General features: G+C 36.4%; 1 protein-coding gene across 8 annotated transcripts in view; it reads right to left on the reverse strand.

Moving 5' to 3' along the window:
• plekhg4b (pleckstrin homology domain containing, family G (with RhoGef domain) member 4B) overlaps nucleotides 1-14110 on the reverse strand; it is a 75057-nt gene that overhangs the window by 33088 nt on the left and 27859 nt on the right. For all 8 annotated transcript variants that reach the window (XM_079837710.1, XM_079837715.1, XM_079837713.1 and 5 more), the window contains one exon: nucleotides 7747-8866. In XM_079837710.1, the coding sequence (XP_079693836.1) occupies nucleotides 7747-8866 (1120 nt within the window). The remainder of the gene's footprint in view (nucleotides 1-7746; nucleotides 8867-14110) is intronic.

Consider the following 14110-nt stretch of genomic DNA (forward strand, 5'->3'; position numbering starts at 1 on the left):
AAGCCTTTTTTCAAGATTTATGGATTTCAATTAATAGTAAAATTCCATTAAATTGAATTGAATTAATAATTTTACATTAGTGCCTAAAAAAAAACTAGAGCGTGATAAGATATTTCGTATAAATCTCATGGAACAATGAGATTTTTTTTACTTTTTTTTTTTTTAATCTTAATTTATAATATGAATAATATGTAAGGATTAGTCAATTTAATTGAAAGGAATTTTACTATTAATTGAAATGCGTAAATCTTAAAAAAGGCTTATTTTTTTCTTGAGTGCATAAAAGAAAGATCATTATATAATAAACCAACTAAAAAAATTGATAACTGTAAACAGTGATCAGTTAACTTAATTTAAATTTGTGCCCAAATTTTTCTCATGCATACTTTCATGTTAATAGTGTCCATATGTGAACATGTTCTGCATTTATTTTCCCCAGGTTTTTTTCTGTCTTTCTTTTTTTCTTGAAAATCGTATTTGAATGTGTGGCAACTATAGTTGCCGGTGGGCAAATATGTTGTATGCACCCCTTCAATGTCAACATTTGGCATCTAACTCAAAATAACTGCTTTCAACAGATCAATATTTATTCATAAACAAATGTATTATGTATAAAAGTCAAAGAACATTCGATGCAAACTCAAAAAAGCTGCATCTATCTTATAATCTTTTGAATATGAAAACACAACAAACAACAAAAACATTTGTCTTAAAGCGGTGGAATATAGTGCAAAACAAAGTGCAGCCATTAAGTTGCCCCAACAGGGCATTGTGTATCAAAAAGTTTAATGAAAATAAATAAATAGAATGACGAAAAAATTACTATATAACAAAAACGAACAAAAACATTAGGCCCATAGTATTCAATGGCTGACTGTAGTAGGTGATTTCATTTAATAATGTAAATGTAAACTCATTACTTGTCTGAATTTCCACATTATAATGGAATTGTAAGCTACTAGTCATAAAAAGAATGAGGGTCCTTGACCGATTAGAATGAAACAAGTGAATACATTCCAAACTGGATGAAGGCTCCTCAATATTTTGGCCCTTACAAGACATAATATCATAAAATATGATATTTTTCCCTATCGAATTAAGGTCTACTGTACAGTAGAGATTATGTTTTAGGTGGGATATTATGAAAGCAAAAAAGCACTAAACAAGACCAAAAATCTTGATTTATTAACCTGTTAAGTATACCCCATTTCCCCATTATATGTTACAAGTCATTTGCCCAACGGTGGCGCTTGGACTTTTGACTAAGTATACAAAAAACTATAGATCTGTTGTAAGATTGTTTGGATGATTCTAGAGACCTTCACGATTATGTAGATATATATATGTCAACCAAAAATACTTATTAGTAACATGAAAATTACTTTTTTTGGGAGGGTTTGCCTTCGCTATGCTTCTTGGAAGAAGAAGTTGGCAGCCTCATGTGGCAGGAAGGAAGTAAATACCTTTTTTTCTTTTTTCTTGAAATTCTTTATTTGGTTGTTTGTTTGCGTGTCATTGAGATATAAAACATGGATAATATCAAATACTTACAAAAGGAAAATGACAACTACACACTGCGGCAACTATAGTCAAATTATTAAGTAATAAACTTCATGCGTAATTGAAAAAATTAAGTTATGTTAACTTGATAATGCCACATAACTTAATTTTTTCAATTACATATCAAGTTTATTACGTAATAATTTTAAGGCAACAAGGTTTCCTCACTTTTTTAAGTTATTTAGTTAATTAATAAACAAACTAAGTAATAAATAAATATATATTTATAACAGTTTCAATTCTTTTTGTGCTCCCTAGACTGAGGGAAAATAAGCCTGTCCTTCACCATATGCTGAACTTGAGTTCAAGATCTTTATCTAATTGCAAAAGACTAGTGACGGATGGATTATGTTTAGAGAATTTCGAGAATATATTGTTTAAAAAAAGTTTTCAATTTCAGCATATACAGTACAAGCACATCTCGTGCACCTACAGATAAACAATGTCATGTTTTTGAAGTTTTAAACTTCACACTCCTGTATCCCCCTCCACTATTGTCTTATTGGTGACTTCATTTCCTGTGTGAATCTGAGACCGACTCCTTTGTGTGATGCACTTCCTCAACAAGCGAAGGAAGCTTGAAATGGACACCGAAACCTTTCGCACAAAACACAGACTAACACTGCCGAACACTGTTGGTAGAGCAACTTTGAAGGAAAAGGCTACAGATTATATACTATGCAATAAAGAATCATGTATTAATATTTTTTAACACGTTACTTGAAGCCTGTATATATAATGTATTATAAAAGTATTCGTAATGTAGTTGTAACCACAGTTATAATCCGTAATTGTTACACCTTTAGAAAGTATAATGCATTAAACACATGATGAACAACCAAATTCATGTGTAACAAGGATTCTGCACACATTATAATGCATGTTAACTTTGATCATAATTATTAATGAAAAAATATAATGCATTGCAACATCCGTTATGAATACTTTTATAATGCTTTATACATAAAGGGTTCAAGTAAAGTGAACAGTTTTTTTTTACTTTTACAATATAAATATGATTGACAGGATGAAAATTTGATCAAAACTTGAAAAAGCTTGTTAAAATACCAGATATAATTACATTTACTGCAATTAAAAAATAGAATAATTTCTGAAAACTTGATAAATGGCAGCATTAAAAATATATATATTTTTTGAAGTTGTAAAACAAAGATTATTGGAGTAGGTTTAAAAAAAATACTATTTCAGTCTTTCTACTTCAAAATGTCATGCTACTTGCCATTTCTTCACAACAATTTGTGAAATTTAATAGCAATGTCTGTGCAAAATATGTTGCAAATAAACTTTGTTGAATCAGTTCATTTGTATGAATCATCTGAACGAATTAATTCACTGGAATGAATCAGGATTTCCAATGCAACACATGAGTTTCTTTCAGATTGCTCAGTTTCTGCTACTAGTTGGAAAATGTAGGTTGTTACCGGGAAAACTAAAACGAGTTAGTAGTGTCAATACTTTTAGTTAGTCCCTAACAAACCCTGTTCAAAAAGCTGCTGTGCCAACAACATTTGGTTGACTTTGCATACGAGCTCTGTGGTATCATGAGAACCAGTTTATGATCGCAAGAGACCTAATGGAATCCCAAAGGCCGAGCGAAACCACATCACCCGTAATCTGATCCAGCCTCAAAGTCATTGGCATTTGTTTTCTGAACAAAGTCTGAGCTGACCCTAACAGAACAGATATTACGTCGAGATGGGTTTACTCTTTAAGCCTCTCTTCAGCATCTTCACGAGCCCAACGGGACACAATGCTTCCCATTATGACGGAGCGAGCCATCTGGATGGGAGCTTAACATCAGCGCTGGGAGTCGGGCAGGTAAGCGGCACAGAGATCCTCCCTCAGGTGGGACATCGGATCCGCTGTGGCTTCCTGCCCAGACTCAATGGCTCTGATTTTCATGTGTGGGAAAGAAAGCCAGAGAACAGAGGGAATCTGCAGGCTCCCAGATGGGAATTTACCTAAACCACTCTCTCTGTGTGTGTGTGTGTGTGTGTGTGTGTGTGTGTGTGTGTGTGTGTGTGTGTGTGTGTGTGTGTGTGTGTGTGTGTGTGTGTGTGTTAGACAGAGAACGAAAGTAAAATGAGAGCCATAGAGAAAGACATTTTCTAACCAGGCTTGACATGACAAGTCAAATTTAGTCCTTACACTAAAAGCAAAAAGGCTGTGCAAAGTAGTTAGAGACCATTATAACATACAGGCTGATTAATCGTCTGCCTTTAGCCATTTAGAGATTGACAGATTAGCCAATAAATATAAGTGTAATAAAAATAATAATTAATAAAGAATTATTATCGCAACACTTTTTATTCAGGCCTTTTATGACCTGTTCTTTATTGTATTTGAATGTATTTGTAACCTGCGTGTGTGGTTGTATTCTGTGGTGTTGTCCTGTTTATTGTTATTTACCTTTGTATTATTTTTGCTTGTATGGTGACCTTGGGTGTCATGAAAGGCACGGTTGAATTATTATTATAGTTACAAAATAATATTAAATTAAATAATACATTATAGTTTTATTTAATATAGTTTTATTATTTTGTATAATAAAATATAAGTATAATAATAATAAACAAAAATAATAATTGTCATCATTAAAACATTTCATAAAATAAAGCATAAACGCAAAATGCATAAAATATATTCAATTAAAAAAATATATATTATTAATAATAAAATACTTAATTATCAGCATCATTGAATATCATAAATTATAATAAATTAAAAATAAATATTAATAGTGAAAATAATGATAATCATTACTTTTAAATAAAATAAACACTATTAAATTAAAATAACAATAATAGCAATTATCATTAGCATCATAAATCTATAATATCATAAAATATGTACATTCATAAAAATTATAATAAAGAAAATAATATGTATTATAATAATTATAATTTTATATAATATTATATGATATCATTACATAATAATAAAAAGTATATAAATATAATATATACTGTATATATGCCACTTGGTTGGCACAGTGAGTTAGGACAAAAACTCAGATTAATATAAAAATATAGGGGTTTTGCTCATAAATCTTGTTATGCACTGGTAGGATGTGGCGCAACCCTTTGACATGAAGTAACCCAAAATCTTAAGAATGCCGCAAAGTTTGGTATTTCCTGCGGATAGACCCCAAACACACTCCTGGCCTGAAGCACTAGAGTAGACGGAGGGCAAAACGCTCTTTCTTTCAAACACTCAATAGCAGGAAGAGCTAAATAAAGCAGTGCAATGCTTTCAGTGCAGTATCGTGCCTTTGGGGTACATCATGGCTGCACATTACAGCAAACGCTTCTGAAAGACAAGCGGCTCTGTAACAGGGCAGGGCCGCTGAAACATTCCAACACGCACGCGCTATTAGTCCTCACATGCAGCCAGTCGCAGGCCATAAAATCAAGTGGAAGGAATGACAAGCTGTCTCCACCGATAATCTGCACACAGATGAGCTTGTTGACGGTCCTGCATTTTGCTGCAGGCGATAATTACACACCGGAGCACAACAGAACAACTGTCTGGAACCAGAACGGGCTTTCAAGGCCTCGGGCGACATGATTTGATAAGGGAAGCTTGTCAGTGTGAGTACACTGAAGAAATGAGGGTTCATTACTGATGGGAAAGAAGCCCAAACAAGCTGCTCTGCACACTGTGTCCTGACTTAACACGATGCGGCGAAATCCATCACAAATCACAGCCAATCAGAAGAGTGTGTGGGCGGGGCTTTCTCTGCAGGGGTTTAAAATATGTATTTGCTGAATGCAGACAGTATATGGATGAAGTATTAGAGCATGTGCCTTTTAAATATTAGACAGAACTGTTAAATAAAGACAAAATCTAGAAATGTTTTTAAATGTTACATTTTTTTTCAGCATGTGCAGAGGACATTCAAAAGTAATGTTCCCATAATGTTTGCAAAATGTTTAAATGCAATGTTCCCTTAATGTTCGCATAACCAAGAAAGACATTTAAAAAAATATATGTTTTGAATGTTCAGGTTCTAATTTAGGTTCTAATTTAGACTATAGGCAAACCTTATATTACTATATTTGTCTAGATTTGTAATGTTTGATCTGCCCTAATCCGTTTTCTATAAAAAATAAAAAATAAACAGAACATGAATCTATCAATTTGCCACTTCAAAGTGATATCAAAAACAAGTCCCTTTACTCTGAGGCCACGTGTCCACCAAAGCGTTTTTATCCAGCTGAAAACACTAGGCGCTCTGCTGAAAACGCCTCGCTGTGAGCGCTTGAGAGCATTTTGGCAGCGCAGTAGGATTATTTTTTCCAGTTGAGACTATTTGCTTTCTATGATACGGAATATCTGCGGAAGTGTTACTAGTATCTCATTTCACAGATGTTTTTTTTCTGTATTGATTCTATATAAAAATGTTGATACAATGCATAGTGTTTGCTCTGGATCTTGTTTGAAGTCATTTTATTCCGTTATTATGCTTTTTGTTGTCATCTGTTGATGTTGTACAAGCAGAATGTGGTAGTTGGTCAGTGTTGTATTTGTCCCGCCCCTCCTCCACTGTGATTGGTTGGCTGGTTAAGTGACAGTGATGAGCGCTGCGTTTTACTGTAAAAAAACAGGGACGTAGTGTCCTTGACGTTACCCATAGGATTCTAAAGAGCAGTCTCAAAGTCAGCCGTTGCCATCTTGGGAGCGCGTCATCGCGCGTCACTCCCGGATAACAGAAAATGGGCAAAGAGGCGGGACGTGGCTGGAGCTGAGGTGATGTAATGACGCGACAGCAGACAAACGTCTATCCACCTGTCACTCAAAGTGGCCATGCCCTTAATTATGCAGAACTTTAAGGCTTTATATAATGTAAACGAATGAGTTATAAAAAAAAAAAAATCACCCCCCTCACAGTTGTCATGAAGGGCAAAATTAGCCGTATAGACCAAAACCACAATTTGTACGAGGCTGTAAACATGTGTTCTTCTACTGTAAAGTTGGGCATCTTAACATGGGGCTCAATGAGATTCTGCTCCCTTCTGGAGCCTGTCCCTAGTGGCCAGTCGATGAATTGACCATTCGCAAAGACCCGCCCCCTTTAGTTACTGTTGCTATGTCCGACAAGCCATGGCGCTCTCACACCACACGCATTCTCACGTAGAGAAAATACATTGCGGAGCAAAGAGGACACTGAAATCAGAGACAGAGCAAGTTACTTTTGATATGAAACAAAGTCTCAACTTTGAAATTGTCCTTTTTTAAAGAAATGTAAACAATAAATAGCGTTTTGTGGCTCTTTAATGTGTCGTGATCGCTGTGGCGCCTCAGTTAAAGCTACAGTTATCTCTTCCTTCTAGTTCATTGATAACCATGAAATAAACACAAATGAACACTAAAAGAAATGTTGTTTCAACCGCGGAAAGATGTCAGTACACACCGTTTTTCCAAGTTCAAGTCCACCGACGTTAATCTACTAACTCTCCTGACTGCTTTGTCGGACAAAACGGCAGATTTGGCACTGTGATTGGTCAGATCGCCTGTCAATCAAACTTGCGGCGAAGGGTGAATTGCAGTTTAAGTCACTTCCATATTGCCTTCAAGAGAAACTGGGGGAGGTTGCCGCTTGGTTTTACTCAAAGTTGAGCATTCTTCAACTCTCGGCGACCAGTAAAAATGCAGAGCGATCAATGCTTGAGCGGGAAATACTCATTAGATTCATGCCGATCTAAAAACGTAGCGCTCCCATTGAAAACAACTTGATACGCCAGCCAGCCGCGTGAAAAAACGCTTTGGTGGACAATAAACTTTTGGTGGCTATAAATGTCACAATCAGATGCTGGGTCATTATTTAGTAGAAAGAAATAACTACATGATGTTTCTCTGTCTCTGTCATTCACTCTGATATGTAGTTAAATGAGTGCATTAGCTGAGGGATGTCCGTCATTGCACTGTTAAACATTTTTTTCATGATTTGTTATCACAACTTTTCGTGTGCGTCTGTGCTCAGACGATGGGTTCTCAGCAGTATCATGAAAAGTCCCGCTTCTGAAACATATGGGCCGAACAGAAAAACTATATTATGCAGACAATACAAAATGGCCAAATATCGTCCGTTAACATCAGCCTTGGTGATATATAGGTTGACCACTAGTTATTAGGACATGTTGTTTTGTATAAAAGAGTTTTTACCTGAGTTCTCTTTGTTGCTCCGTTTCTCAATGCCAGGAAAGGCCGCCTCCAAGTCCAGTTTTCCGAAACGGAAAGCATAGCCATTCATAAGTTTCTTGGGAAGGCCGCTGCCAGAGCCGCCGGAGGACGAGCGCGCCCGGTGGCCTTTGACCTGCAAGGCCTTATTGGTACGTTCGAGAGATTTGGAGCGTCTCTCGTCCGGACTGAGCTCAGAGTTTTTGGATGGACTTATGGCGGGAGAACCGTTGCGAGATTCATCTCCTCCCAACCATCCACGAGCACAGATCCTCCGTGGAAGCGGCTCCTTCGAGACGGAGCTAGAAGTCGACTCCGTTCCCTCTTCCAGAATGGATTCAGAGCTGGAGCCGATGTTCATCGGGTTCTGCAGTGCCTCCATGTAGGACTTGCGGAAAAGCCGGCGTGACTCGAAGGTCGTGGAGTCTCTAGGGTGACGCTTGCGAAGGCCGGGGTTACTAAGGTCCGTGCTGAATGAGAGCATTTTGTGGCCCATTCTACCACGAAGGCATCCCTGATCCGGGCTGGGACTCTTTTGCGAGGGCGAGTCCTCTGAGCGCAGGGAGCTGATGCCCATATCCGTGAGGCTGCGACTGAAAATGGGCTCCGACACGGTGGACTCACAGCCCAGAGAGTCTCGAGAACTGAGCGTTCCCGTGGATCCGTGCGTGCTGCATGTGCTGAGCTGACCGCGCAGGGTCGCGCCACCGCTCCGAGCCTGCATGATTGCGTCGGCGGTGCTGGTCACAAACAAAGGATTCACCACGTTCTTCCAGGGTGTGCGGTAAACCACCGCGCCGGTACTGAGGAGGCAGTTCTGAAGGGGCTGCAAGTTGCGCTCACGCGTTACATTCTGCAGGAAGTCCGGTGTAAAAACGCTGCCGTACATGCTCTCGGCCACAGGGATCTCTGCGATGGCTTGCCCGCTCCCTGACAGGCATTTTATGACCAGTTTGGCAGCCTTGCGTCCTAAAGGAACCACCTGCAGGTAGAAATCTCCCTGCCGCAGACGTACTTTATGCAGCGGTGCGAGTTGCACAACCACCTTCTCATGTAAACAGAGCGGCCATCCCTCGTGGTACAGCAACAGGCCTTTGAATCGCAGCTGTGCAACATAAAAAAGACAAATTAATCAAATATAATACTGCTGTCCTTGCATGTATAAGCAACAATTGTCATTTATTTGCAGTTTGCAATCGTTAAATACAAAACTGCAATGAACTAAAACAATGCAATTATAAAATATTGAAAATGTATATTTCTGCATCAGAACTGCGAAAATGAGACTGTTCTAGAACATAAAGTAAAAGGTGGCGTACTTTTCTTTTTTCTTCAATTTCATACATATTTTAGAAATCAGAGCTCAATCTGGCATGATGACACAAATTATTTTGTGTTTAATTATTATTCAAAAACAATAATAATTCAAACATTTTCAAACCATAAAATATATCACTTGAAATAAAATAAATGTTAACTGAAATAAAAATATATATAAAAAAGGAAACATTTATCATTTTAATTTAGTTTAACTTGTTATCGCAAAATAACTGAAATAAAAATTTATAAAAACTATATAGATATATATAGAAAAACGAACTAAAATTAAAATGGAAAATTAAAAAAACGATTCAACTATAATTTATGTAATGAAAACACAGCGAAAAGCAGAATTTAAATAGAAAAAAGATCATGTAAAATTCCACGGAGGCACTGATTCAGTAAATATTTTCATTTATTTATTTATTCATATAATATAATATAATAAAAACAGAAAAAAAGATCATGTAAAATTCCACGGAGGCACTGATTCAGTAAATATTTTCATTTATTTATTTATTCATATAGTATAATATAATATAATAAAAACAGAAAAAAAGATCATGTAAAATTCCACGGAGGCACTGATTCAGTGATTATTTATTAATTAATATATTTTATAATGAATATAATATAATATTTAAAATGTAAAATGAATAGTATTTTTTATTTGATCTTGTTTTTTATGGTGAACAAACAAACCTACTCACTACAATGAATCAGACATCACAATAGTTCTTATGAGAGATTCCTGCACAGGCAATAATGTGAGAAATACGCATTGTGTCATGACACATCTCTATTGCTTAAAAAAATAGCTTTATTATTTAGCTACTGTAATGCTACTGAAAACAGCTCATTCGTAGAGTTGTTAGTTACTCCCTGCTGATGATGCAGAAGGAACATGTAAGCTTCAGCATGCTGTGACTCCCTCAAAGATCATGCCTGAGTTAAATGAGAGCGCTGAGAGCCCTCGACTCAGAGTAATAATTAATACAGGAGCATAAGGTTTCAGGTATGTGCTCACACAGCGCTAACCTGCAGAAATACAAAGCCTCCCTGAGCAAGTCTTTCATTTCAGCCTGATCCTCTTTGCCAAGTTCACCCCTGTGAGCTCACAACACTCTCTGTTTGGACTGTTTTCAGAGCAACACTGAACCCTCTTTCAGCCTGAAGCATTCATCCTCCCTCTCATGTTCCCACCTCGCAATGTTTCTCTCTGACAGAGTTTAAATGGATTGAACATGTTTAGCTGCAGCGCTACTGATTTCAACAACAATATCTGTAGTGGAGACTGCCAGACTGTAAAATAATCAGCAAATGAATGACACAATATATCAAGTTTAAAGACTGAATGATGCATGTCAAATCTCTATGCTGGTTCAATAAATAAAATTATTATTTTTTAAAATCTAATAAATAGTAACACTTTACAATATGGTTCTATTAGTTAACATGAAATAACAATGAAAAATATTTCTAAAGCTTTTATTAATCTTAGTTAATAGTAATTTGTTATATATATATATATATATATATATATATGTGTTGTCAAACGATTGATCGCATACAAAATAAAAGTTTGTGTTTACATAATGTGTGTATGCATGTATATAATTATTATACATAAATACACACACATGCATATTTAAGATTTTTTATTTAATTATATATAAAATATTTATATTATAAATCATATAAATGATAGAAATATATATAGTATATACACACAAATATATGTCTGTGTGTTCAAATATACATAAAAATGATATACACTACACACACATACAGTCAAACCAAAAATTATTCAGACATCAGATATTATTTTTTACTAGTGGATGCAGGACACTATAGTTCATTTATGAAAGTGAGGAGAGCAAAATAAAGCAAAATAAAGAGACTACCAGTAAAATTTATAAAAATTTGGGGACAAAATGATTCAGACACGTGTTTTTTATTTAATTGCTAATGTGACCTTTTACACCAAAGACTGAACAAAATGAAGCACTGCTTGGTCATTGGTTGACCTAAATTGGTATTATCTAATTGTGTACTTAAATTTAACAGCTGATTGGTTGATTGTAATCCATTACATACCTTTCTATCAAAGTTATCTGACATTATCAAGATGAATTTGTTCTGACACTCTGAGCTCTTGTCATATTTTATTACCATTTTCTGAACTATAGCAAACAAACTGTGATAATGTGAGAAAATGTTGAAGGTGTCTGAATAAATTTAGTTTTGACTGTATATATCCATTAAGTGGCTTTGTATAAATGAGTTTCTTATAAAAAAAAATTAAAAATATAATGCATTAGCAAGCAGTGTTGGGGAAAGTTACTTTATAATATTGCGTTACTCCCTAAAAAAGTAACTAATCACGTTACTTTTGCATTACTTTTTCCTCACCTGGGCTGGGCTTGCTTGTTTTATTTTTAATTTAAAAAAAAGTTTTGTCAAATGTAAAGGCCCTTTCACACCAAATGGTTGGATGAGTTGGATCATCGAAGGTCAGAAGCAAAGACATTGGTTACTAAAGTGAGATTAAATACATAAAGTGCATATGTATTATTTATATATATATAATTATTGCAGGATTGCGTAATATTACGAGTTTGCATTTTACTGTTTCTATTCATTTTGAGGAACACTGAATCTGTTTTTGTGCGATGAGTAAATGTGAGATGAGTAAATTCATGCTCATATTTAGTCTAGAACTACAATAAGCATCGGTCACGTTTGGTTTTGGGTTTTGTTTCACGTTTATGTTTTCATGTCTTTTATTTTGTGATTTCATAGTCATGTTTCAGTTCCTGGTCTTGTCATGTGATTCCCTTTCCACCATGTGATCATATCATGTGCTTCCCTAGTGTCATGTGTTATGTTGCTATAGGGCTCGGGCGCTGCGTTGCATTCTGGGACGTGGCGGCCATGTTGATGGCCTCGCGAATGTAAACATACAGCAAATCGAACGAGGAGAAGCAGAGTTGGGAGAAAGAAAAACTATGTTAAAATCCCGAAAAGGATGTGGAATTTACCGGGATACGTTAAATAGGGAAGCCAGGGACCGGTATATGGACAAAATTGGAACTATTAACGGTTTGGATTCATATGAAATTTGCAGTTCACAAATGGATGGGTTCAGCAGCTGCAGATCATGAAGCCTATGTAACGTTAACCTTTTACCTTGAAGCATTCTGCACCGTTCTGTGTTCTCAGGTTGCACTACTTGCAAATAAACACTGAAAAATATCTGATTGTGTGACACTTCTTACTTTTGCACATTATACAGTTATTGCGATTGCGTGACACTTCTTGCTTTTGCACATTATACGGTTATTGCGATTGCGTGACACTTCTTGCTTTTGCACATTATACGGTTATTGCGATTGCGTGACACTTCTTGCTTTTGCACATTATACGGTTATTGCGATTGCGTGACACTTCTTGCTTTTGCACATTATACGGTTATTGCGATTGCGTGACACTTCTTGCTTTTGCACATTATACGGTTATTGCGATTGCGTGACACTTCTTGCTTTTGCACATTATACGGTTATTGCGATTGTGTGACACTTCTTGCTTTTGCACATTATACGGTTATTGCGATTGCGTGACACTTCTTGCTTTTGCACATTATACGGTTATTGCGATTGCGTGACACTTCTTGCTTTTGCACATTATACGGTTATTGCGATTGCGTGACACTTCTTGCTTTTGCACATTATACGGTTATTGCGATTGCGTGACACTTCTTGCTTTTGCACATTATACGGTTATTGCGATTGCGTGACACTTCTTGCTTTTGCACATTATACGGTTATTGCGATTGTGTGACACTTCTTGCTTTTGCACATTATACGGTTATTGCGATTGCGTGACACTTCTTGCTTTTGCACATTATACGGTTATTGCGATTGCGTGACACTTCTTGCTTTTGCACATTATAAGGTTATTGCGATTGCGTGACACTTCTTGCTTTTGCACATTATACGGTTATTGCGATTGCGTGACACTTCTTGCTTTTGCACATTATACGGTTATTGCGATTGCGTGACACTTCTTGCTTTTGCACATTATACGGTTATTGCGATTGTGTGACACTTCTTGCTTTTGCACATTATACGGTTATTGCGATTGTGTGACACTTCTTGCTTTTGCACATTATACGGTTATTGCGATTGCGTGACACTTCTTGCTTTTGCACATTATACTGATTTAAGTATATTTATTGTGAAGATTGTAGGTATGGATGCAACAGACACTTATGGCTGTATTTAATGCACATTTATTTCAGCACAACGCTAGGGCTCATGTTTGTCAGAGTAAGTTACAACATACAGACACAATCTTATAGATAGAGGAATGTCATGTCTTCGTCCTTGCTTGGCAACACCATGTGAATCGTTACTTTATCTGACAAAATAGTGTACTTGTTGCGGACGGTTCCAATCACCCTTTACACGTGAATTCGGAGGTGGGCATTTTTTCTTGTGCTCCCCACATCTCTTGCATCCAGCTGACAGCGTCCTTTTATGAAAGCCGACGACTCTTTGTTACCTCGGATACTTGGTCTGCGTGGTTGCGCCTCCAAGCAGGAAAGCGGTGGAAAGTTAATCCATTTTCGACGCCAAATTAATCAAATTAAGACACACGACTGAGAGGGAGTACGTCTATAAACAGTGCGTAGTAGTCCGAGTAGAAGTAAAGGAGGCCATCAACATGGCCGCCACGCCAAGTAATGACGTCAGACGCCCGAGCCCTATTGGTTGGTTTAGTTATGCGTCATATTCTGATTGTTTCATGTGTCTTGTTCTCATTGGTTGTTTTTGTCATGTGATCCTATAGTCCTGTATTTGTGCTACGTTACTTGGTCGGTTATTGAAGTATTTATGCTATTCCATGTGTCAATTATCAAGTTTTGTTCATAGTCAAGTTTTGTTCATGGTTTAGTTCATGTTTTGGATTTGGTTTATACTTTATGCTTCATGTTTTGGATCTTTGGACACTGTAAATAAACTGCACT

The sequence above is a fragment of the Gobio gobio genome (assembly GCF_949357685.1).
Source record: "Gobio gobio genome assembly, chromosome: 15".
NCBI classification, from domain to species: Eukaryota; Metazoa; Chordata; class Actinopteri; order Cypriniformes; family Gobionidae; genus Gobio; species Gobio gobio.